At 43.9% G+C, this 26,096-nt stretch overlaps 2 protein-coding genes across 8 annotated transcripts in view; one reads left to right on the forward strand and one right to left on the reverse strand.

The window, feature by feature from the left end:
• The window catches only part of KIAA1328, a gene marked incomplete at its 5' end in the record, with an annotated part of 171,547 nt that extends 166,655 nt beyond the window's left edge, over positions 1 to 4,892 (reverse strand). For 3 of the 6 annotated variants that reach the window (XM_080686364.1, XM_080686367.1, XM_080686365.1), the window contains one exon: positions 4,547 to 4,892. In XM_080686364.1, coding sequence (XP_080542490.1) covers positions 4,547 to 4,892 — 346 coding nt within the window. Of the gene's footprint in view, positions 1 to 4,301; positions 4,460 to 4,546 lie in introns of those variants that run through there. The other 3 variants (XM_080686368.1, XM_080686369.1, XM_080686366.1) reach the window with 3 other exon arrangements.
• Positions 4,765 to 24,816, forward strand: TPGS2 (tubulin polyglutamylase complex subunit 2; the record flags this gene model as incomplete). 2 transcript variants are annotated; one of them, XM_080686370.1, is made up of 7 exons in its annotated part: positions 4,765 to 5,100; positions 7,550 to 7,629; positions 17,672 to 17,759; positions 20,262 to 20,390; positions 21,247 to 21,360; positions 22,849 to 23,009; positions 23,881 to 24,816. In XM_080686370.1, 7 exons carry the CDS (start codon positions 4,905 to 4,907, stop codon positions 24,118 to 24,120), a joined length of 1,008 nt encoding a protein of 335 aa, XP_080542496.1. In that variant the 3' UTR covers positions 24,121 to 24,816. The 2 variants fall into 2 exon arrangements, with proteins under 2 accessions (XP_080542496.1, XP_080542497.1); XM_080686371.1 differs by lacking the exon at positions 20,262 to 20,390 and having other exon boundaries at positions 4,905 to 5,100.
• Positions 24,817 to 26,096: the final 1,280 nt, after the last annotated feature.

The raw sequence follows: 26,096 nt of genomic DNA on the forward strand, positions 1-26,096 counted from the left end.
AACTAATAACTTTGTTTCCTTAGAAAAGAAACAAACAGCCCAGCCGTTGTGGCTCAGTGGTTGAGCATCAACCTATGAACCAGGAGGTCAGGGTTCGATTCCCAGTCAGGGCACATACCCAGGTTGCAGGCTTGATCCCAATAGGGGGTGTGCCAGAGGCAGCCAATCAATGACTCTCATCATTATGTTTCTATCTCTCTCTCTCCCTCTTCCTTCCTCTCTCTGAAATCAATAAAAATGGTTTTTTTTAAAAGAAAACAAACAAAAAACTGTAGAGACCTTCCACAAGCTTCTATTTGCAGATAACATTATAAAGACTCCACCTTAAAAACTGTTAAAACTACTGAACGAAATCAGTAAAGTTGCAGGATATAAAATCAATATACAAAATTCTACTTCGTTTCTATAAATTAATAATGAAATGCCACAGAAATTAAGAAAGCAATCCCATTAAAAAAATACCTAGAAATAAATTTAACTAAGGAGATGAAAGACCAGTACATTGAAAATTATAAGGTGTTGATAAAAGAAGTTGAAGAAGACACAAAATAAATGGAAAGATATTTCATGCTCATGGATTAGAAGAATATTGTTAAAAATATCTATATTACCCAAAGTCATCTATAGATTTAATGCAATCCTTATCAAAATTTCAATGGCATAACAATCCTAAAATTTGTAAGGAACCTCAAAAGACCTCGAATAGCCACAACCTTGAGAAAAAAGAACAAAGCTAGAGACATAACACTTTCTGATTTTAAACTATATTACAAAGTTATAATAATAAAAACAGTATGATATTGGCATAAAAACAGAGACAAAAAAAACAACAACAACCCATAATAGCTAGCCCTTTCCAGCTTTATTTTTTTCCATAGCACCCATTATCATAGATATTTTACTCATTTCATATCACTAAAATGGAAGCACTAAGCAGGTGAAGATTTTCATCTTTTGCTCAATGTTGTATCTGTAAACATCATAGAATGCCTGGGTCATAGTAAAGACTGAAACAGATATTTAATTTTATGAGGCACTGTCCAAAAAGCTTTAGTGTTATCTTTCTTTCCTTAACTCAATCAAAATATTCAGGTAAATCCCATTAGCTACATCCATGATAAATTTGGTTTCAATATAGATAATGCTAAATAAACTGCCCTTAACAAAAGGTTTTTTTTTTTTAAGTATATTTTTTATTGATTTTTTACAGAGAGGAAGGAAGAAGGATAGATAGTCAGAAACATCGATGAGAGAGAAACATCCATCAGCTGCCTCTTGCACACCTCCTACTGGGGATGTGCCCGCAACCAAGTTACATGCCCTTGACCGGAATCGAACCTGGGACCTTTCAGTCCGCAGGCTGACGCTCTATCCACTGAGCCAAACCGGTTTCGGCAACAAAAGGTTTTTTTTTAAAATAAGACTAAACATATTTGAAATTGCATCCATCCTACCTATCTTTTCTAATCATTTCTAACCTATCTTCATCTTAAGAACCCAAATATTTACCTTCTTCAAATACAGAGATTCCCAACAAGCATACAGTTTATGGGAAAGTAAAAAAAAAAAAAATATATATATATATATATATATATATATATATATATATATATATATAAAACAAACTCATATCAGACTACTTACTGGGTTCTATATGCCACCTTATAATACTACTTTGGTTTCTTTAGAAGCACCTCCGTAAGACACGTACATCAAATTAGAAAGCATCCTTAATGCTGATATCGAATCGCAGAATTAATGCAGAAGTTAGAAATCCAGGGCATAAGTGGTAGAGGGGAAACCACCTGTCCATCCCAGATCACCAAGACCTGAAGGAAATAAACTTGGTACTGTCCACTCTACTCTAACCTTTGAGCCTGAATCACTAACCAGCAACATATGTACACATATGTAATTATTACTGACCACATGACTTTCCTGGTTAATACAGGCATACCACATTTTATTGCACTTCACTCTATTGTGCTTCATAGATATTGCATTTTTCTAACAAACTGAAGGTAAGGCCCTCCTCCAGAAAAAAAGATTACAACTGGCTTTATTGCAATACTCAGTGGTCTAGAACCGCACCCACAATATCTCCAAGGTATGCCTGTATATTATTTTAAGAATAAACATTAAGTCTTTGTCTATTTGTAACTGAAAGTCAATGGCAAGCATTATAGATACTGCAAAGTTTTGACCAGGTCTCTTATAGTTCGTATTTAATATCAAGTTACTAATACAGTTAATGATAGTACCCTTGAAAGCATTTAAGCAATCAAATTTAAATACTGCAGAAACACTAACTTCTGATATTACCAGGAACTATAACAAAGCAGGAAAACAGTTTATGCCTGAAGAGGCATAATTTTACTTGCAGATTTAACACATAGTTAACATGGCATGTCCACTGTTTACACATTGGGTACAAAGACACACCTTGTACAAAACAGCATTTCTGTGCACGAGATGCATAACTCAACATTAAAAAAAAAGAGATGACATTCAGTCACAGATGATCTGTTCTCACATGATGGAAATATCTAGGATGGGAAATCTCTCAATCACACTTCTCTAGTTGTTTAGGGCAAGCACTGAACAATCTTTCAATAGTGAGAAAAGAATTCCAGATTACAGATACATACTTTTTGGTTTTTTTCTATTGAAAGTTCTACTATAAAGTTTTTGGGGTGGTCTGGGAAGTCTGTGACAAGAGGAGATTAAGATACAAAGACACATCGCTAAACCAAATGATTCATAACTATCGCTAATGCTTTTTTAGTGAAAATCAGTAACACATTCACATTTGACATTGCTTTTAAGTCCTATGGAAATTTGAAATGAAAATATTTGAAGCTAAATGTTAGATAGGCTGGGGGAAACAGATGATACTGATAAACTTGAAATCCCTTTCAAATACCTGAATTTCCATAGAATGTAATCACCATCATTTTCCCCATACAATTTCAATGCTTTATGTTCAATTTACATAGTATTTTATATAAATATTTAGAGTAAGGGAGAATCTAAGAGAAAAGGGAAGATATGTAACTTCTATATGAAAAGGGGAGCAATAGCACTACATGCATTAAGTGAGAGTAGAAGGTTGCTGAGTGCAAGAACATAGATTCATTTACATACCTATTAACTTAATCAGTACCACAGTAACAGATTGTCTCCCTTTCCCCCAAAACCATTTACTCTATATCAGAACTGCACCACTGGTCATATGTGGTTATGAGTGTGATTAAACTGAAGAAGCACATTATAAGTTAATAAACTTCAAATATCTCCTCTATCACAAAATTGTCATTGCAGAGGCAGTGTTTCAAGAGAAAAAGACTCATCAGTTTCCTGACTTCTTAATTCAGCTCAGTTCTCAATGCACATACTCTTGGCATCCTTATTGACAGGTGAAGGTAAAATACTTAATTTGCACCGTGCACTAGTGTGCTTTCATCTACAGTGTGTGTACAACTGAGTCTCACTAACCTGTCTGAGACAAGTGGTAAACACTAAGCACTGAACAGCACGAAATGCAAAAACACGCCTTGTTAATCCTAGTAACTCAAATAAGGGGAACTGATCATACAATTTTGTAAGTTTCACTGGGCGCTCAGTGGAATGTGCAAAGAATACACAAAGTTAACAGCAATGCCTCTAACAATGCTATCACCAGTCCAAGCAAACAGATAAAACCACTCCCCTCCGCAGGCACCCAATGCACTGATTGCCTTGCTTTCCAAATAACACTCTTCTAACGAACACGGAGTAAATGACCAGGACCAAAGCTCGGCTTGGAACAGTCTACCCAACCCAGGGCAAGAACCACTTACGTCACACATCTCATCACAGCCACTGATGATGTTTCTATGGGGGAAGACCATCACAAGAGTAAAAGCTCTACCCCAAACAATCCAAGAACTTTAATCCTGCTTGTGGTGACCTGCAAACTATGTGTAGCTCACACTACATCCAGGCACAATGATGTGCAGCTTATTCCACAGCCAGCGCCACCAGACAAAGTCTCCGCGGAAAGCAAGCCCCACACCTGTAGGAAAGTCCCAGTGTGAAAATAAATCATCACTGACAGGCCTAGAATCCAACAAGATGCTGACATCCTCCTAAACAGCGGAGACTATGGACAGGGCTAAGACAAGACAAAAAGGCCCGCTGATCACCCAACACCCTTCCCTCCTCCACAAGCTCGCTACGCATGGGTGGCCCGAGGTCACCGAGGGCTGTGTCCTCCCAGCCCCAGGCAGGGCACGACTGCAGGCCATCGTCCCAGAGCTCACCGCCAAGCAGGGCCGGGAAACATCTGTATTCAGCCCCACACCTGGAACCCCAGCCTGGCCACACGATCCGGCGCAATGTCACCTAATTCCCCAGCCAGGCGAGAAGCCCGGCGGCTGGACCGCACGGCCCCGCCCCCGGGGGGAGCGCCGCGCCTCTCCCTCCGCCGAGTCCCACACGACTGCTCCAGGTCGCGTCCCCGCCCCGGGAGGGCGCCGGCGCCCCCTGCCAGGCGGGTAAAGGATACAGTCTCGGCTCCAGAACGCCGCGGCGCCGGGGCGGGAGGGGCGCGCCGCGTCCGCCATCTTGAAACAACCGCCACTCCGGGCGTCTGGCCGGGGCCGCCCCGCCCCGGACGCCAGGCGCCGTCCCCATTGGCCGCTGGGCGCAGAGGCCCGCCCCCGCCTGCGCGGCCGGCCCCGGCGGGGCGGGAGGGTCCGGGCGGAGGCGTCGCCGAGTCCCGGCGGGGTGGAGTGAAGCTCTAGCCAGGGCCGGGGGAACGAACGCCCCGCGGAACTCCTCTTCGCAGAGCAGCCCGGGCCGCCCATCGCCGCTGCGGGGGCCTCAGCGCCGAGCACTACAACTCCCGGCATGCCGTGAACGCAATGGCCGAGGCGCGGGGGCGGGGCCTGGCCCTGCGGCGCTCCCCGCTCGCCCGCCCCGGCCCCCCAGCTGTCCGGGCAGCGCGCGGAGCGGGCACGCGAGCCATGGAGGAGCCGCCGCCCCCGTCTCCGGCCCAGCCCGCGGGCTCCTGCAAGCCGCACCTGGAGAAGATGACCCTGGGGGTCACCCGCATCCTGGGTGAGTGGGGCGGGGAGCCCGGGGCGACTGCGGGGCGAGGCGACGTGCACTGAAGCACAGTGGCGGCACCACCTTGCACGCCGGTGGGCATCGCTGCTGGGACTTCCGTTGTTAAGGAGCTTTGTAGGGAGTGTAGGGATGCAGGATTGAGAAGCCCGGAGGTTATCGCACCCGAGGTCGCCCCGCAAAGGTGGGCAAAAACGTGCAAAGGAGGAACGGGCACCTGAGATTTGTGAGTTTGGGTCTCCCGAGGTGCATTCTTGGCGGAGGGAGTATCCTGAAAGCCCTAGCTCGCGCTCTGGTGACCGTGAGCTGGGAGAATGCTGCAGCCGCCTTCCAGGGCAACAGCGCCTGGCACTACTGAATGGGTGTGTCCTTGGTCGTACCTTTAGTTAGCAACTACCGCGATGTTACTGGGACTACAAAGATGAGGAAAAACTAACACATTCATGTGAAAAAAAATCTAAAGACGAGGGCCCCAGAAGTGTGAGAGGAGGCCGGTAATCCATTGTTCTGAAGCAGCACACAGTAGTTGGTGATTGACCTCATCTGGGAGTTAAGGAATATTTGTCACACGTGATGCTGGATTTTGCAAGACAAATGGGAATTAGTGAGATAACCAAGAAAGAGAAAGGCAGACTAAGCCCGCTGAATAGCATGATTGGATGTCCTGCCATCACATTTACTAGTATAATAAAATCCAAATACTGAACCATGACCCAGTCCCTCGTGAATTTCCCTCATCTGTCTTTCTGATTTCTCTGTGCTTTTGCCTTGTACCATAAACACATTAAGCTTTGCAATTTGTGAGATCCGTCACTGAAATTACCTTTTTCTAAATCTCCCTCATTTCATTCAGATCTGTGATTAAATAGCACCACCTCCGTGAAGCCTTCTCTGATTATACATAACACTCGTCCTTATCACTTTCTTGTCCCTTAGCCTACCTTTTTAAAAAATCCTTAGGGCTTTACCACTCCTTGGAATTATGTATTTATTTGGTTGCTTTTTAAATTTGCCTGTCTCTTTTCTGTAATAGAAGTCCATGAGGATAGGAACTGTGTTTCCCAGTGCCTAAAACAGTAAATGAGATATGAAACACCAAGCTGTGGTTGGGAGAATTGATAAATTTTAGCAATGAAGTTATAGAGTGGGGCAAGGAGAAATCTAATGAACACCACCTATATCCTATCTCATTCTTATGCAGACTTCTGCTCTGTTTCTTATACTCCTGGTTAGCCAGGTAGGTCTTGGCTATTTTACAGGCTTGCTTCATTATTCTCTTTATAAATCTAGGACTTTTTCAGTAAATAAGTTTTCTTTTGATTAATGTTTAACCTGCTTAAGTCCAGCTAACTAAATAATCCTTTAAACTGTCAGCTCAGTGTAAAAACCTGAATAATTAAATGACTGTAAACATTTTAAATTCTATTTGTACTTTTAATGTATTCTATTACTCTTTTCAGATGTTTGGCAAATTGGTAGTAGTTCAAAGCTAAACCTACCTAAGGAATTAAACAACTCTGGTAATTAAATGTACAGTGAATCTAGCCTCCCATTAAACATTCTCTTTATAAATTTAATCAAAGCTCATAATTTCAAGTTAATCACAAATTGAAAATCAATTATATTTTTATTTTTTCACATTTGTATTTTGTTTTGAAAAGATAATATATTAAGAGGATTTTTTTAAAACCAGGTAGCTGAAGTCAGTGGTAGGTATGTGGTAAGCAAACCCCTCCACCCCCAAATCTCCTTCCTAAAAATATGAAATAACTTCACAACTGCAACATTTCTGTCCAAAACCAAACATTTAAAAATCCTCAACAAAATACTATCAAACCAAATTTTACCAACATTAAAAATATTGTATACCCACTGTGATTTAGCCCAGAAATGTGCAGCTTGTTGAACATATGAAAATCAATTAATGTAGTGCATCTTGTTAATAGATAAATGACAACAACCACATAATCATGTCAATAGGTGTAGAGAAAGCACTTGACAAAATCCAACACTGTTTTAGTTTAAAAAGGAAACACTCAAAAAACTAGAAGTTTAAAAAAACACTCAAAACCTAGAAGTAGGATATCTAAGCATCATAAATAATAAGAATTCCCCTTTTACCACTTCTATTCAACATTGTATTGGAGAATCTAGTCAGTACAGTTAGCCAAGAAAATAAAGACAGACAAACTGGAAAGAAGGAAATAAACTATTGCTATTTGTAGATGACATGACCTTGTCTATTTAAAAAATCCTAATAAATCCACAAAAACAAACAAAAGAAACCCTACAATTAAGTGTAAGTTTGGCTGTCTCTTTGGCCATGATTTTTAAGTCAGGTGGAGTCCACTTTCTCTGATCTGAGTACATTTACCTGTCTGTTACAGAAATGTGTGAGAGCCGGCCAATAGCAACTCTACAGGCTCTTTTTTTCCTCTTTCAGAATCATCCCCAGGTGTGACAGAGGTGACCATCATAGAAAAGGCACCTGCTGAACGTCATATGATTTCTTCCTGGGAACAAGTAAGTGTTGCTCTGTACAATTCTCATCTTCCAACGAAGGTCAATTTAAGTGCTCCTGAAAAGGAAAGAGTAGGACAGGAAACTATTCTTATCTCAGTCCACAACTGTCTTCAAGGTAGAGTTCACCCTTCTCTCTCTTCTGTTCAGGCCACTTAACACTCTTCCATTCTATGCCATATCCCAGCATGGGTCATCGCCTCTGAGCCTGTCATGTGGAGGCAGTGGAACATTCAGAGTTTATACAACAAAACTAAAACTCCAGCAAGGACAGGAAAAAGTAAATGTCAATACCCATGCCAGGCAGAACGTGGTTAGTGTTATAGAGAAGTGCTAACCAGATTAATAGCTACTGCTTCCCAACCCTCCTCGGAACTTTCATTCATTTATTCAACAAAAGTTTAAAGCTTTTAAAATGGGCCAGGCATTGTCCTTGGTGCTGAGTCCTGGGAAATCCGTGGTAATAAAAAAAGAGCACAGTTTCTTACCTCTTTACCTTACTGTCGAAGACATAGTGTAAATTGCAGGTATAATTACAAAGCACACTGGGCACTGAAAGTGAGGTGAAGAGAGCTTTATCACAGGCCTGACTTAGTCTGGAGGGTGAGAAAAGTTTTTTCCCCAACGAAGTTATGAGGAGCTGTTAGCCAGGCAGGTGAGTTCTGGAAGAAGGGGCTTTCAATCTTGCTGAAGGCTTCGAGATGGGAAGGTTTAAATTTTAAGGAGGTCCATGTGGCTGGAGTACAGGAGAGCAAGGGAGAGAAGTTGACAAGGACCAGGACTTGTAAAACTTCTTAGATCATGAGGAGTTCGCTCTTTATCTTGGGTGTGAAGGGGAGCCGGAACCAGCAGTGATTTATATGGAAACAACAGTGCAGGCTTAATGTTTCTTATAAACTTGGCTTAACATTTTGTGTTTTATATTAGTACTAGTGGCCCGGTGCACAAAATTCGTGCATGGGGGTGGGGGTGGGAAAGGGTGTCCCTCAGCCCGACCTGCCTCTCCCTTCTGGGACCCCTCAGGGGATAACCGGCAGTCGGACATCCCTCTCACAATCCAGAACTGCTGGCTCCTAACTGCTCGCCTGTCTGCCTGATTGCCTCTACTTCTTCTGCCTGCCAGCCTGATTGTCCCTAACTGCTCCCCTGCTGGCTTGATTGCCCTAACCACCTCTGCCCTGCATCCAGGACTCAGGATTCCCTCCTCCAGCTGACCATAGGCACCCAGGATCTGGGCTTCCCTCCCTCTGGTCAGCCATAGGCACTCAGGCCAGCTGCAGCCACAGAGGATAGTGGGTAGGTGGCTTCGCCTGGGCTGTAGCTGCAGGTACTGGTGCCCGGGACTGCAGGGTGGGCAGCTTCTCCGTCTACCAGGCTGTAGCCAGCTGCAGGTGCTGGCGCCTGGACTGCAGGCGGGCAGCTTCTCGGTCTTCCCTGGGATGCAGTGTGGGTGACTTCTCTGGCTGGCTGCGGCCTGGGATCACGGGGCAGGCGGCTTCTGCGTCTCCCGGGCTGCAGCCAGCCTCAGGCACTGGGGCCCGGTTTCTCTGTCTCCCCCAGGATGTGGGGCAGGCAGCTTCTGCGGCTGGTAGCTTCTGCGGCTGGTTCTTTGTCTCCCCCCGGAATTCTCCAACCCCCACAGGCCCCGAGAAGCGGGTGGGTGGGTGGGGCTGCGGCCATGTTTTCAGTTAATTTGCATACTCACTCTGATCGGCTGGTAGCATAGCGGAGTGATGGTAATTTGCATGTTTCTCTTTTATTAGTGTAGGTCTGAAATGTATTAAATACTAGATTTAACTGTTTTTTTTCTATTTTCACGATCTGAATAATTTTTCAAATATTGGCATAAATGCCAATTTTTTCTTCAGTGAAATCAATGCTATAATAAATTTTATAATCACTGCTACTAGAATTCTTCAGCATAACTTAAAGTTTAACAATGCCACCAGCTCTTCTCAGCTGAGATCTCATAGAATCCAGGTTAGTAAAGGCTCATAGGCAGTAGTTTCCTGTGTTCACCACTAGATGGTTCTAGTGACCAAAATCACAGCAGATGCTGGCCTTTTGAGGGATAGAAGGCACATGAACTTTGTCAGGACACTGGCATATGTAGGCTTCCTGTGCTAGGATGGGGGCAGGGAGAAAGGCATTCTGGGTGCTCACTTTTCCTCTCTGAAAGCACAGAGGATGTGCCATGGAGGAGGCAAGCCCTGTAGTCCAAATAATATACTAAGTAGGGGTTTGATTGGCTAGAGCAGCCGTGGGCAAACTACGGCCCGCGGGCCAGATCCGGCTCATTCGGCTGTTCTATCCGGCCCGCGGAGCCGAAAGAGCAGAGGGTTCTCTTGCTCTCCCCTCCGCTCCTTTACTTTGAATTTATATTCGTTCACACAAACACTCCATCCATGCTTTTGTTCCGGCCCTCCGGTCCAGTTTAAGAACCCATTGTGGCCCTCAAGTCAAAAAGTTTGCCCACCCCTGGGCTAGAGACATGGTCGGGCATGTGCACAGATATGAGTAATTTAGAATTTAGAGTATGTTCCTAGAACCTCCTGAAATTATACTAAGCTCGTTCTACCACCAGTTTGGATGATTTGCTGTCCATATGAAATATTTGTTTATATCTTATTATACTTTTTTACTTAACTTTCAGAACTATTCATTTCACTGCATTAAATGTTCTAGAAGTGGATAGAGTGTCAGCCTGTGGACTAAAGGGCCCAGGTTCTATTCTGGCCAAGGGCACATGGCCAGTTGCGGGCTCAATATCCCCAGTAGGGGGCGTGCAGGAGGCAACCAATCAGAGATTCTCTCATCATTGATGTTTCTCTCTCCCTTCCTCTCTGAAATCAATTTTTTAAAAAAATGTTCACATTTATCTAATAATTTGTTTCAGAAAGTAATTATGAGCATGGGTCTGAAATTTTGGTAGTGATTGCCTTGTTCCAGCATCACCCAAACTTTGCCAGGGATCTCCTCTCACACTAGGCTCCTCTGAGTCTCCTCCTTAGCTTGTTTTCCTTGAGCAGCCCCTTCTCCGAGCAGCTAGCTCTCCACTGAGGCATTATCACGGCAGAGCAGACACCTGCTCTGCCTTATCAGGTGAGGCAAATAGGTATCAAACTGGTGACTGCTCTAATAGACTCTTTTTTTTTTTATTGAGATACCCTATCTAATAAAGAAGGAATATGCAAATTGACCGTCATGCTGTAACAAGATGGCTGCGCCCACAGCAGAGGCTGAGTTCCTGTAACGAGCCTTAACGAGCAATCAGCAGGGAGCTGAGTCTGTGTGGCGCTGGGCCCGGGGCAGGGGACCTGAGGCTGCGCCCCCGGCCTGGTGGGGTTTGACAGGGGACCGCAGGCCACGCCCCCCGCCCCAGCACCAGGCTGGGGGACCTCAGGCCGCACCCTCCGCCTAGCAGGGCTTGACGGGGGACCTCAAGGTTGCGCCCCCGCCTAGCAGGGCTTGATGGGGGGCCTCAGGCTGTGCCCTCCTCCCCAGCGCCAGGCTGGGGGACCTCAGGCCACGCCCCCCACCCACAGGGCTTGACAGGGACTTCAAGGCATGCTCCCTGCCCTGGCCCAGGCACCTCAGGCCACACACTCCGCCTGGTGGGGCTTGATAGGGGACTTCAGGCTGTGTGCCCCCTGGCCCGGGGACCTCAAGGTGTGCCCCCCGGCCCAGGCCAGGGGACCTCAGGCCGCACCCCCCACCCAGCAGGGCTTGACGGGGATAGTGCCAGCCAGGTCTGGATCTAGCCTAATGGAGGTGGGGCCGGTCTGGGTCTCTCGTGATTTCGAGGCACATGTGGGTGTGTGGGGACTTGACTCTGGTTCCCATGGTGGGCCCCAGACTCTAACAGGAGGAAGATTTTCATATACATTTTACTAAATTTTCTTTCATCTCTGACACTTATTATAGAGAAAGGGCAAATAGCAATATTAAAATATTTCCTCTAATTAATTCCCTTTTAATGTGCACAAATTTCATGCACCGGGTCACTAGTTGACATATAATGCTGTATTAGTTATACTAGGTCAGTGGTCAGCAAACTGCAGCTCGCAAGCCACTTGTGGTTTGCCGCTCTGTTGACTAATGAGTTTGCCGACCACTGGGATAGGGGCTTAATCACAAGGAACAACAACAGCTTGTAATTATTGGAATCGAGAGTCTAGGTTAGTGGTCAGCAAACTCATTAGTCAACAGAGCGGCAAACCGCGGATCGCGAGCCGCATGTGGCTCGCTAGCCACAGTTTGCCAACCATTGTACTAGGTGTACTGATTAATAATACGTATTTTTTTTTGATAGGTGAGTTACACATATGTTGATATATATGCAATTTGATATGTATGCTATTTTGTTGTATTGACAACAAGCTTTAAAACTTCATCTGTCAAATTTTCTGAAGGTGTTAACATCATAGATATTTTTACACTTAAAAATGTTGAATTTCGTGCCCAAAAAAAGAGCATTTGCGGGAAGTTTTAATTCATTATTTTGAAGAAAAGTGTGTTGATAGTTATTGTATACTTCGGAAGCTTATGGTGAACATGCTCCATCTCAAGATACTTGTGAACGCTGGTTTAAACACTTTTAAAGTGATGATTTTGATGTGAAAGACAAAGAACATCCAGGTCAACCGAAAAAGTTTGAAGACCAACAATTACAAGCATTATTGGATGAAGATGCGTGTCAGACTCAGAAACAACTTGCAGAAAGATTGAACGTTGCTCAGCAAACAATTTCTGATCATTTACCAGCAATGGGAAAGATTTTAAAGGAAGGAAAATGGGTGCCACATCAACTGAATGAAAGACAAAAGGAAAACCAAAAAGTCATCAGTAAAATGTTACTTCAAGGGCATGAAAGAAAGTCTTTTTACATCGAACTGTGACTGGCGATGAAAAGTGGGTTTATTTTGAGAATCCCAAATGCACAAAATTATGGGTTAATCCAGGTCAACCATCAACATCGACTGCAAAGCCAAATCACTTTGGAAAGAAGACAATGCTCTGCGTTTGGTGGGATCAGGAAGGTGTGGTGCATTATGAGCTCCTAAAACCAGGTGAAACCGTTAATGCTGATCGCTACCGACAACAAATAATCAATTTGAACCATGCTTTGATCGTAAAACGACCAGAATGGGCCAGAAGACACGGCAAAGTAATTTTGCTTCATGATAACGCACCATCACACACTTCAAAACCAGTTAAAGACACGTTAAAAGATCTTGCCTGGGAAGTATTAACCCACCCGCTGTATTCACCAGACCTTGCTCCTTCAGATTACCACTTGTTCCAATCAATGGCACACGAACTTTCTGAGCAGCATTTCAAAACGTACAAAGTGGAAAATTGGGTCTCTAAATGGTTTGCCTCAAAACAAGAAAAGTTCTATTGGGACGGTATCCACAAATTACCTGAAAGATGGGGGAAATGTGTAGCTAGCGATGGACATTACTTTGAATAAAGCACTTTTGATGTTTCTCTTGAAATTATCGTGTTTTCTTTGATTACAAAATCCGCATTAACTGATACACCTAGTATTTCCACTCTGATATTTGGTATTTTCTTCCTCCTACTAATTTTGGGCTTAGATTGTTTCTTTTCTAGTTCCTTGAGGTATAAATTTAAGTTATTTAAGAACTTTCTTATTTCTTGATGTAGGCATTTATCACTGTGAACCTCCTTTTAGGACGGCTTTTGCAGCATCCCATAAGTTTTGATATGTTGTATTTACATTTTTTGTTGTTTTAAGACTAACTTCTCTTTTGATTTCTTTGACCCAGTAGTTAGTTCAGTAGCATGTTGTTTAATCATATATTTGTGAATTTTCCGTTTTCTTTTTTAATTGATTTCTAGTTTCATACCATTGTGACCCAAATGATGCTTGATATTATTTCAGTCTTCTTAAATTTATTGGTACTTGTTTTGTGGCCTAATATATGATCTATCCTAAAGAATATTCCATGTGCACTTTAGAAGAATGTACATTCTGTTGATTTTGGATGGAATGTTCTGTTAATATCTGTTAAATCCATCTGATCTAATGTGTCATTTAAATTCAGTGTTTCCGTATTGATTTTCTGTCTGGATGATCTATCAATGATGAAAGTGGAATATTGAAGTTCCCTACTATCATTGTATAGCTATCTATTTCTCCCTTTAGGTCTGTTAATATTTGCTTTATATATTTAGATGCTTCCATGTTAGCTGCATAAGTAATTGTAAATTGTTATTTCCTCTTGTTGAACTGACCCTTCTATCATTACATAATGAACTTCTTTGTTTCTTATTACAGCATGATTTGTCTTATATATCTACCTCACCTTTCTTTGATTTCCATTTGAATGGAATATCTTTTTTCATTCCTTCACTTTCACTTTGTCCTTATATCTGAAGTGAATCTCTTATAGGCAACATATAATTTGGTCTTGTGCTTTTTACTTTGTTTTTGTTAATCCTCACCCCAGGATATTTTTCCATTGATTTTTAGAGAGATGGAAGAGAGAGGGAGAGACAGAGAAACATTAATGTGAGAGAGGGCCGGGGACTGAGTTGGCAACCAGGTACATGCCCTTGACTGGAATGGAACCCGAGACCCTTCAGTTCCAGGGTCAATGCTCTATCCACTGAGCCAAACTGAGCTTTTTAATCCTTTCAGGCACTTTTTGTCTTTTGATTGGAGAATTTAATCCATTTACATTAAAGTAATTATTGATTACGTTTGGACTTACTGCCATTTTGTTCATTGATTTCTGGGTGTTTTATAATTCCTTTGTTTCTTGTTCTCTTGCTCTCTTCATTTGTGATTTGATTATTTTCTGTAGAAATATGCTTAGATTGCTTTCCCTTTATTTCTTATATATCTACTATAGGCTTTTGTTTTGTGGTCATCAGGAGGTTTACATAAAACAATTTATAACAGTCTATTTTAAGTTGATAATAACTTAAGTTTGAATGTATTCTAAAGCTCTATGTTACTATTTTTGCTCTCCCTCCCTGCCACACATTTTAAAAAATATCACAATTTATCTTGTGTATCCATTAACAAATTACTGTAGTTATAGTTATTTTTACTACTTTTGTCTTAACATTTATACTAGATTTATAAGTGATCAACCCACCACCATGACATTAGATTATTCTGAATTTAATTATACATTTACCTTTGCCTGTGAGATTTATACTTTAATATGTTTTTCTGTTACTAATTAGTGCCCTTTCAACTGAAAGAAGTCTCTTTAACATTTCTTGTAAAGCTGGTCTAGTGGTGATGAATATCTTTAGCTTTTGCTTGTTTGGAAAGCTTTTGTTTCTCCTTCAATTCTGAAGGACAGCTTTGCCCAGTAGAGTGTTCTTGGTTGGCTTTTTTCCCGGCACTTTGAATATTTTGTGCCACTCTTCTGGCCTGTTAAGTTTCTGCCTAAAAACCTCCTGATAGCCCTGACCAGTTTGGCTCAGTGGATAGAGCGTCAGCCTGCAGACTGAAGGGTCACAGGTTCGATTCCGGTCAAGGGCATGTACCTTGGTTGCGGGCACATCCCCAGTGGGAGGTGTGCAGGAGGCAGCTGATCGATGTTTCTCTCTCATCGATGTTTCTAACTCTCTATCCCTCTCTCTTCCTCTCTGTAAAAAATCAATAAAATATATTTAAAAACAAACAAACAAAAAAAAAAACCTCCTGATGGCCTTAATGAGGGTTCTCTTGTTTGTAACAAGTAGTTTTTTTTCTCTTGCTGCTTTTAAGATTTTCTCCTTTAACTTTTCACAACTTAATTATAATGTCTGTTTGGATTAATCTTTTTTGGAATTCTGAGCTTCCTGGATTGAGATGTCTGTTTCCTTTCCCTGGTTAGGGAAGTTTTCAGTCATTATTTCTTCAAATAAGCTTTCTGCCCCTTTCTCTATCTCTTCTTCTGGGACCCCTATTATACAAAAGGGTCTGTTTGATATTGTCCCATAAGTCCCTTAAGCTATCTTTAGTGTTTTTCATTTCTTTTTCTTTTGGCTGATCTCATCGGATGAGTTCCATTACCCTGTCTTCTAGTTTGCTGATCCTTTCTACCACTTCATCTAGCCTGCTGTTAAAACCCTCTATAGATACGTTTTTTCCATTTTATTAATTGTACTCTGCACCTCTGTGATTTCTTCTTGGTACTAATATTTTCTGTTTGTTGAAATTCTCATTTTGTTCATATATTGTCCTCCTGAACTCAGTGCATTTTATGACCATTATTTTGAGTTCTTATCAGTAAATCACTTCTTTTCATTAAGGTCATTTCCTATTGTTTTATCTTGTTCTTTCATTTGGAACATATTCCTCTACTTCTTCATTTGCTTGACTCTCTGTGTTGGTTTCTGTGCATTAGATGAAATAGCCACCTCTTTCAGTCTTGAAGGAGTGGCCTCAGGGAAGGGATGAACCTTATTGTTCAACCCTGTCCTAGCTCTTGGTTTTCTGTCAGATGTATATGATTTTCCAGCCTACTTTGTCCTTATGGCTCCCAGTAGTTGAGGGTGCGCCAAGATCTGTCAGTGTCCCAAAGGGGAGGATTTCAATGAGCACCTAGAAGCAACTGAATGAAAGCTGCATTTAAAATATGCAAATACTTTGGAAATACTCTTTAGGGTAAGATTGGGAGATAGGCTTTTTTGTTAAGAACTGTTTGTTTGCTTCCATCCCGTTGACCTTGTGAACACAAGCCCTGCTGGCCACCAGATGTGTGCACAACCTCCATGCACAGAGGTGCCGAGGACCAGGGGTGGGGTAGAGGGAGAGTTGAATATGGCACCCACTGTCCTCCCCATTTCTAGAGGGAACTGCAGTTGGCCCTTACATGTTATTAAATTATAAGCCTGACCCTCAGGCTGTACCTTTCAAGATCTGCAAATAGGCTTATTTCAAGGAAATACTGAGCACTTCATTCTGCTGCTTTTGAGCTGTGCTTTGGGGATACAGTTAGTTAAGAACTGTTATTCTGTTTGTTACAGTCCTGTGGGACCCAGTAATGTAAGTCTGGCTGTCCACCAGCACCAGTCAACCAAGGGGTGTGTCCTCTGAGCAGCAGCTACAAAAAGCCAGGGTGTCAGACATGCACAGGCTCCTTTCCCAGAGACACCTGCGGCCTGGAGTGAGGCAGAAGGAAAGATTAAGATATCACCAGCTGGCCTCCTGGTCTCTGGAGAGTCTTGCAGTTGGCTCATCTAGATGTGTGTTAAATTGGAAGCCTACTCCTCAGGCAGTTTTTAATAAGCAAATAGGCCTCCTTCCCCACAAGGCTCTGATTTCAGTCTGTTCTGCACTGGGCCCTGGGAGGATAGCCTTGGGAGTCCGTCTGAGCCAGCCGTGGGCAAACTACGGCCCGCGGGCCAGATCCGGCTGTTCTATCCGGTTCTCTTGCTCTCCCCTCCGCTCCTTTACTTTGAATTTATATTCGTTCACACAAACAATCCATCCATGCTTTTGTTCCGGCCCTCCGGTCCAGTTTAAGAACCCATTGTGGCCCTCGAGTCAAAAAGTTTGCCCACCCCTGGTCTAAGCCCTTTGAGAACTGCCTTGTGAGTCTCTCATACCCATTGGCTTTCAGAGCTAGATGCTTAGGGCATCCATCTCTCAGGTGCAAGTCTTAAAAGTTGGGGTGTCAGATGTGTGATCCAAACTCTTCTGCAGGAAGAACCTGGAAGTTATGAGGCACCACACCAAGGGTGGGTTTTATAATGAGCTTGTGATCAGCCTTTCCGACGTAGTTCTCTGTGAGTTTTTTCTCGTTTGCCTGACATGTAGGAATCATTCAGCTAGTTTCTGGATTTCTTTTGAAGGGAACTGTTCAATCTGTAGCTGTAGGGTTTGGGTGTCTGTGGGAGGAATTGAGTTGAGGAGCTTCCTTTGTTGCCATTTTGACCCTGGACTCAAATAGTTTTGTAGATAATTATCACGGTCTTCCTATTGGGGGGATCTGAATAGTGTCCCCCGTTGCTTTGAGGTACAGCCCTGTGCTCTCTTTCCCAGCCCTCACCTTATCTTTTCTTATGATTCTAGAAAAATAACTGTGTGCTGCCTGAGGATGTGAAGAATTTTTATCTGGTGACCAACGGCTTCCACATGACATGGAGTGTGAAGCTGGATGGTGAGTCAGCCCTGGCTGTAGGGGAACATTCCCCTGCCTGGGAGGGTAGATGAAACAGCTCTGAGGACTTTACAACTTTGGAGTCTTTGAATCTGGATGGTTTTCCTGGTTTCTCCTAAAGTGCAGTGCCCAGAAGCTGTAACCAAAGCTAAAATACGCGTCATTTCTCCACCCCCAACCCCCAGGCTAGAGTCTAGCCAGTACTTAACTAGAAGTTTATTTTAGAGGTTTCCAATTGAAATTAGGTGGAGGAAAAAAATAATCAGTCCACAAAAATCCTGAGCCAGTTCAAATTTAAAGCCTTTGAGGACTCCCCGCAGAGCGGTCTCCTCAGGGTGAGCTGCAGTGACAGCCTCTGGCAGTCACCAAAGGGCTCCTTCCTTCACTCCCTGCCTGTGAAGCCCTCAGGGCTCTGACCCCAGGCCAGAGCTTTTCCTTCTCTCCCTCCCATCGCAGCTAAGTCACCAGCCGCCTCCACTAAATGGGCCAGGACAGACTTGTGTGCTGCAGATGTGGGAACTCAGGGCAGAGATGCAAGTGCTATGTAGCATGAAAGGCAGTGCTGCACATTTAGGTGAAGAATCCAGTAACATTTCGGAGGCTGAGAAATCCTGATCTAGCCACTGGAGTCCAGCCCATTCTTGGCACAGACTTCCTGTCCCCAGGAGGCCTGTATTGCCTCCAGTCTCCACCCACACCCCCAGGTCTACTTCGTCCTTGGGAAGCACCCTCACCTCTCCATGCTGGCACTGAATGCAGTGCCTCCTCTTGCATAGTAGATCTGCAGAACTGACCTCCTTCATTGCCTCTGCCTCCTGAGTTGCCCTTTTTTTTGGTGATTCTCAAAGCCTTACTGTTTCTCTCTCACAGATGGGAAGAGGCACTTTTTAGAACTCTCTACTGAGCATTTAACATGAACTTTTAGCTTAAAAAAACTTTCCTCAAATGGCCTAGAAACATTCTTGTCACCAGTATCAGAACCCTCCTTTGTAGCATGGCCATGGCCTTTGAGGTGTAGAACAGAGAGAGTAGAGAGTCTAGACCAGGGGTCCTCAAACTTTTTAAACAGAGGGCCAGTTCACTGTCCCTCAGACCGTTGCAGGGCCAGACTATAGTTTAAAAAAAAACTATGAACAAATTCCTATGCGCACTGCGGGCCCAGGACGAGTCGGCTGCTAAGCAGGACAGGCAGCGGCACCCGGCGGGCTGGATAAATGTCCTCGGTGGGCCGCATGTGGCCCGCGGGCCGTAGTTTGAGGACGCCTGGTCTAGACTGCCTGTCAAAATCCCTGGCCCACATCATGGAGCTAGGTTAGCCTAGCCCAGTGGTCAGCAAACTCATTAGTCAACAGAGCGGCAAACCGCGGCTCGCAAGCCGCATGTGACTCGCGCGGTTTGCCGACCACTGGCCTAGCCCTTCCCAAGCCTGCCTCAGAAAAGAAGCATTTCATAATGCTTTTATGAATGAGTCCCTCTTCGTTGGTACAGTACTTTCTCTAATTTAATCCTCCCAAATCATCTTCCTATCCCAATTACCACATCCATTTTCCACTGGGTAGCTAGTCAGTAACAGAAAAGCCAGTGGAGGCAGCTTCTAATGTCTGCCTCTTTAGTGGTCTCTTCTTCTTGGACATTCCTTCCATGGTCTGTACACCAGCTGCTTTATTGCCTCAGTCATTCCAATTTTTTAGCAAAGATCGAAGTCTGTGTGCCATCCCGTGTCCACCATCCTATATTGCAAGGACTCTATATAATAGGTAAGGGAAATTGCAGTCTGAGTACTTTTTTTAATTGAATTTTTTTTTGAGAGAGCAAGCAAGTGGGTGAAAGAGAGAGACATCGATATCGAGATATCATTGTGAGAGAGGAACATTGATCAGTTTACTTCCTGCACGTGCCCTGACCGGGAATCTAACCCAACACCTTTTGGTGTATGGTGCTACGCTCCAACCACCTGAGCCTCACCGGCGAGGACAGTGTGTGTATTTCTTATTTACACCCTAATCACAGAAGAGGAACCAAGCAAGAAGCCTCTTAAGTTTTCTCACTGAATGAGGAAAAATGAAGTAGAGCAGGAGATGTTTTCCATCGTGAAAGCTTATAACAAGAAGGTAGAAGCTGCTACTCCTTTGGAAAGTACGTATAACTTAATGCAAGGGGAAGAAGGAACAAAACATTGTTAAGTCCTTTGCTCTTCAAACAGGCCCCTGCCCTAGATTTCTCAGTTCCTTTGGAGCATCCCCTTTGTAACTGTCCTTCAGTGCTCTGCCCTGCCACGTGCAGTGGGGACTCTTCGCCTGTGGCCCCAGTTGATTTTTTTTACATGAAAAGTTGGTGCTTTAGAGCTTATTGTGCATTGATTCTCTTCTTCCCACTCTCCATCAGCTTCCTCAGCCCTAGGATCAAACAATAGGTGGGCTTGGGTTACCTAAGCAGAAGCCCTACTGACAACCATGGTCACTAAGGTATTCCTCTATGTAATTCTTTGTAATGTTCCCATAGAGCACACCATCCCATTGGGCAACATGGCAATTAATAGTATCACAAAACTGACTCAACTCAACCAGTCTTCCATGTACTCACTTCCTAATGCACCAACTCTGGCTGACCTGGAGGATGATACACAAGAAGGTACAAACTTCTGCTCTGAATTAGAAATTAGCCTGCTTCATTCCCTTTTATAATGTACTAGAGGCCCAGTGCACGAAATTCAGGCGAGGAGTTCGGCCCTCACAGCCCCACCTGCCTTGGCCAGCCCTCGCAGGCTCCGGCCTTGTCTGGACAGTTGTTCTGCTGTTCAGTCTAATTAGCATATTAGCTCTTTATTATATAGGATATGTAAATATTATGTTTGTATACTTTGTTTGATCTAGTCTCTCCAATGTTAGTAAACTGCACCCCTGTCACTAATACTCATCTTTATTGCATGTTAGCTATAATGACAGAAGAGAAGGTTTCTGATGCTTGCATTTCTAAGAATCTATCTTTTTTATGTTATTCCATAATATTTGATTTCTAGGTAGGTATTACTAATTAGAGCCAGACCTAGCATTAATTTTAACATAATTAAATATATACATTTCAGACTGAGAAAAGGGATTCTAATCAAAAGATCATAAAATGCTATAGAAAAGGGGAAGTAGTTGCCTGAGGAAAAGAAAAAACTTATGTCAACATCAGGTCATTCAGATCTCTCTGCCTTTATGGAGTCTCACTCCCAAGAAGCTGAGTTCATTCTCCTCCTGCCACCTTTGCCCACATTCATGGCACTGTTGGTGATAAAGGAGCCCAAACAAAAGGCCTGGACCATGGATAAGGTCCGGGCATTTAGAGTATAGAATTCATTTGTCCCACTCCGGAAAATATTTAAGGCTATGTCTGCAAGAAGGCCTTTTACCCCATTTTTGCATGCAAGCAAAGCTGGATGCATAAGTGTGTGCTTGAGTTGAGTATGTTTGAACATCACCACTACCTTCTGGGTTTGCAGCCAGTGAGAACCAGCCAGAGAAGCCCCACTTTGACTCTCGCAGTGTGATATTTGAGCTGGACCCTTGCAACGGGAATGGGAAGGTTTGCCTCGTCTACAAAAAAGGGAAACCAGGTAGGAATCATTGACAAGCATGGTCTGTGGTTTGGGACAGCCCTGGCTGACCTTGTTCTCCAGCCCTACTTCCTGACCTGACATACCACCCAGGCTCATATAGGTGCCAAGACCTCTCTGAGCACCCCTCTCTGTGCCCATTACTAGAGTCTTTTTAAGCTATCATCATTTGTGACTTATTGCAAAATAATGGGATTAGGGTAATAAGTGAATAAGACTAGAAGAAGTCATTCTATTTATAGCTCCCCCAGCAGGCACATGTGTTAGAAAAGCATTCAGGAGAAACATGGTCTTTCTTCAGTGCTTCTTTATGTTACCCAGTTTAACAGCAATAAAAACCTGAATTACTAGACTTCAGTGTAAGCACAAATAGGAAATCAGGAGAAAAGGGCTCTGGCCTTGAGCAGGGCTACCACCTGGCAGCTACCAGCAGTTCAGGCCCTGGCCTGGGGTCTGAACAGAGCGGGACAAAGCCCAGCCTCTGGTCCAGAGAGAAGACACACAGGACTTACCTAACCTCGGGGAAGGAGAGAGGACTTCAGCTGAGGAATCTTTGTGAAAGGCCTTTGAGCTGCCTCTGACATATGGGTAGGAATGAGATACGGGGTGGGGCTAAAGGGTTTGCTGGCGAAAGAGGCATCCAAGCAAAGAGACAAGTGAAAGCCATGTCGTAGGAAAGACCAACTGATTTGGAGCGAATGACAAGGAATTCCAGTTCACCGAACTCCCATGGTTCGTCCTGTGGATAGAGATGAAGCCAGAGGCTGGTGGTTCCCTTTCGAGTGGAGTTCTGAAAGCCAGGTGAAGGAGTTTGGACATAACGTAGAAGAGAGTAGGACCTCGAGGATGTTCTCCAGGAGAATGGCAGGATTCAGATGAAAATGTATGTGACTATAAGCAGTTTGGGAAGAGGAAGAGCCTGGAGGCCACTTAGGGAGATGTGGCAGCCATTAGACAAGAGAAACTAGAGGGGCCAGCCAGTAGTAAGAGTGGCAGGTGAGAAGCAGGTGTGAGGCGGGTCCTGGAACAACAGTGCCTGCTTCTGCCCAACCAGGACGTCACGGCAGCACGGGCAGGCTCCCAGGAGAGGGAGCTGGTCCAAGGTGGCTTCCCATAGCACGTGTAACTCTTGACAGAGGTCTTCAGAAAGCCAGAGCTATTTGGGATTCCTCTCCCTCAGGAAAGCTGAGACCACAGTGTGTACCCACTGGGGAGGGGAATACTGTTTCCACCGGGAAAAGCAGCGCTGCTGAGCTAGCCTGATGCACACGTGGCAGAAGCCCCGCACAGGGATCCGTCCATTGATCAGGAATCCGAAGGGCACCAAAGAAACCAGCCGGCAGCGGTGGCCACTGGAGAATGGGACCAGGAGGTCGGAAGAGAAAAAAGGGAACTTTTACTATTTGAATTTTTTTAAATTATATATTGACTTCAGATAAAAGGAAAAACGTTAAGCTATCCCTTCATTTCTGTCCTTTGCTATTTCAGCATTAGCACAAGACACTGAGATCTGGTTCCTGGACAGAGCGCTGTACTGGCATTTCCTCACAGACACCTTTACTGCCTATTACCGCCTGCTCCTCACACACCTGGGCCTGCCCCAGTGGCAGTACGCCTTCACCAGCTATGGCATTAGCCCACAGGCCAAGGTAAGGACCACCTGTCCACTCAAACTGTAGAATGTATCAGAGTCTTCTGAGGAATGCAGACTCCCAGCTTTCCCATCTGATTGAGGAATTCGGGGTGGAGTCCAGAGATCACTTTCAATAAGCGAGGCGAGTGATCCCTCCTTTATACCAATCTAGGTCCGTGGTTCCCGAATTGGCTGATCCTCAGAATCGCTGGGGAGTTTTTCTCTAATCAAATGTTGTTGGGTCTTCACTCTGATTGTGGGTTTTGATGGGCAGCACACACACAGGAAGGTGAAAAGTCGTCTCTTTCCAGTTCCCAGCTTCCAGTGCACCTTCCCTCCTCGTGTGCCCTTACCAAGACACTCACGCATGTGGTTTTGGTTCCTTTTTTCGCAATCACAAGTGCAGTATGCTGTTCACATTTGTGTGTCCCTTCTTTTCACTCAGCACTCCGTGTTGGAGCTCATTCCCTGTCAGTACATAGAGAGCTGTCCTCAATGACAGAGAATTCCAGAGTAAGGGTGTGCCTCCTTTATGTTACAGATCCTGCCAAACCTACCTGATGAGCAATGACTGGTTTGAGGGCAGAACACTTAGGACTCTGTCCCCTGGATTTGGGACCAGCATCCCAGGCTCAGGGCTCACTAGCTCAGAAGGAAGGAAATTTACCCAGATTTGTAGTCCTTATACTTGAAAGGTTCTGAGACCTCATGGAGCAATGTGTGTGTCATCACTTTCACAGGAAGTCTAATAGAATTTCAAGGACTTTTTCATAAAAACTTAACTCTTTGCCTCATCTCTCTGGCTCTCTTCCCTGTATCCCCACTGAATAGCATAAACAAGGGCATTTCTCCTTTGATTGTGACCCTCTCTCCATTCTGCCTTCCAGCAATGGTTCAACATGTATAAGCCCATCACCTACAACACGAGCCTGCTCACTGAAGAAACTGACTCCTTTGTGAACAAGCTGGATCCCAGCAAAGTGTTCAAGAGTAAGAACAAGATCTTAATCCCCAAAAAGAAAGGGCCTGTTCCATCTGCAGGCAGCCAGAAAGGGCCCTCAGGTCCTCCCTCCGCCCCCTCCACCCCTAAGTCCTCCTCTGGCTCTGGAAACCCTGTGCGGAAATGAGTCCCCTCCCTGCCAGCTCCCTGCAGCCCCACAGTGATGATTTCCATGCACAGATGCCCAGCGGGGGCCAAGCCTGAAGGCCTCCTCCCATCTGAGTGACCAAACCCCAGGCCTCTTACTCACATGAATTAGGAGTTGGAAGGGCATACTCAGGTCTCCCCCAGGAGTCCTCCTCTCATGCCACCCCTACCTCCAGAAGCTGTGCAAAATTTTAGATCTTGTTTAAAGTAGCCAAATCCCAGCAGCAGCCCTCTCAGCAGTAACTGAGGAGTGCCCCAAAGAAGCTGCTGGTTTAGAACCACGAGGCATTAGAACTGCAATGTTCTGTTGGTAGCCACTAGTCACATGTTGCTATTTAAATCTAAGTTATACTACAAATCCATGTCCTTATTACGTATCTTGCATTATAGCCACACTTGGCATATTCATGTGGCTAGTGGATTCCACATGGACAACGTAGAGATAATGGGACATTTCTATCACCACAGAAAATTATATTGGACGGCACCCCATTAGAATCTTCCCACTGTTCTTCCTCAGTTCAATTAATATTTGTTAGAGAATGTTGATTCCTTAATTTGATGATTATAACGTTCCACGGAAACTCTTGAAAATATAATTGTATGTTCCTTATATCCTTCACCACAAATCTGCATATTTATTTTTCAGTTTTTTTTATAAAGTTTCTTGCTTCCAGCTTTGTGTTGTAATGTTTGCGCTTTTGCCAAAATTACCTTTCTCTAAAGGAGAGGTGATTCTGCTGTACTCCAGCCCTTTAAAACAAACTCCCGGGGGTTGCTTTGCAGGACTGTGTGTAAACAGCTCAGTCATTGCTGGCTGACAGGAGCCCAGTGCAAGCACAGAGGTGAGGTCTCTGGTTCACAATCAGGAAACAGTCCCATTAAAGGTACTAAAATGTTTTTCCTTCCTTCCATGGTCTCAGGCAGCTTGTTATGGCGGTTTTTGCTAGTTAATGCTATTCTAAGTAAAATTAAAATTTTAAATTATTAACATTTTATCATTCAGCTTTATCTTATCTAATTCCAGTTTTAGCTGCAAATATAAAACATTTAACTCATTCAGAACAACCAAAATTACATAATTTGTGTTTCATACTTATGTATACATACTGTGTGCATATGTATTCTTACCAGAACTGTAGAAACACTGCATAAAACTAGCTCAAATGTTATCATTTCACTTCTTGATATGTACACATTCTGTCAACACTTTCAACTTACTGATGAATAAGGAAGTTCTGAGAGAAAAAGAAACTATGTTTTCCCATATGTTTTCCTTTTCTTCTGTGTCATCATTTTTCAGCGTAAGTGGTTTGCTGATACTACCATGAGTAAGAAAGAATATGTTAGAGTTCCGTGGTCATTCATGCTGCCTAGAATACCATTACCCTCTTTTTTGCATTTGAATCAATTCTCAAATGGAAAGTAAGGTCTTTTGGGGTTCAGTGCCCCCACATAATAGGCTTGTATTCATAACAGGCTTACCTTGTACTCTGAATCTCTGAACGCTCCCATCCGGTGGGCCCACACGAATTCTCTGCTCACAGGCATCGCAGAGCTGTAAGTGAAGGACAGTAAGAATGGTGGACGCATGTATTGCACACATCTCCTCTGCTCGGGTATGTGCGCCTTTGCCTCATCAGACTTCACTTAAAACACACAAATTCAAAGATAAAATTAACAGTTACAAAATAGTGACAGGAGAGCATTAAACCAAGAGGCCCTTTTGAGTGTGATGCCCACCCAGGAAGCTGGCCCTGGAGGAGGAGGAGGGGAGCATCCCGGAGAAAGGCTTCAGACCGAATGTACGTTGAGTAGGTTACATTGGAATAAACTCACCCGTGAGGTTGATGTTTTAAAAGAAGAGTGATTAAAATGGCAATAGGCTCTACTGTAAGGCAGCTCTACCTCAAAATACATCATCCTGGAATCACAAAACAAGACCGAATGGCAGAA

The sequence above is a fragment of the Plecotus auritus genome (genome assembly GCF_963455305.1).
Source record: "Plecotus auritus genome assembly, chromosome: 8".
NCBI lineage: Eukaryota > Metazoa > Chordata > Mammalia > Chiroptera > Vespertilionidae > Plecotus > Plecotus auritus.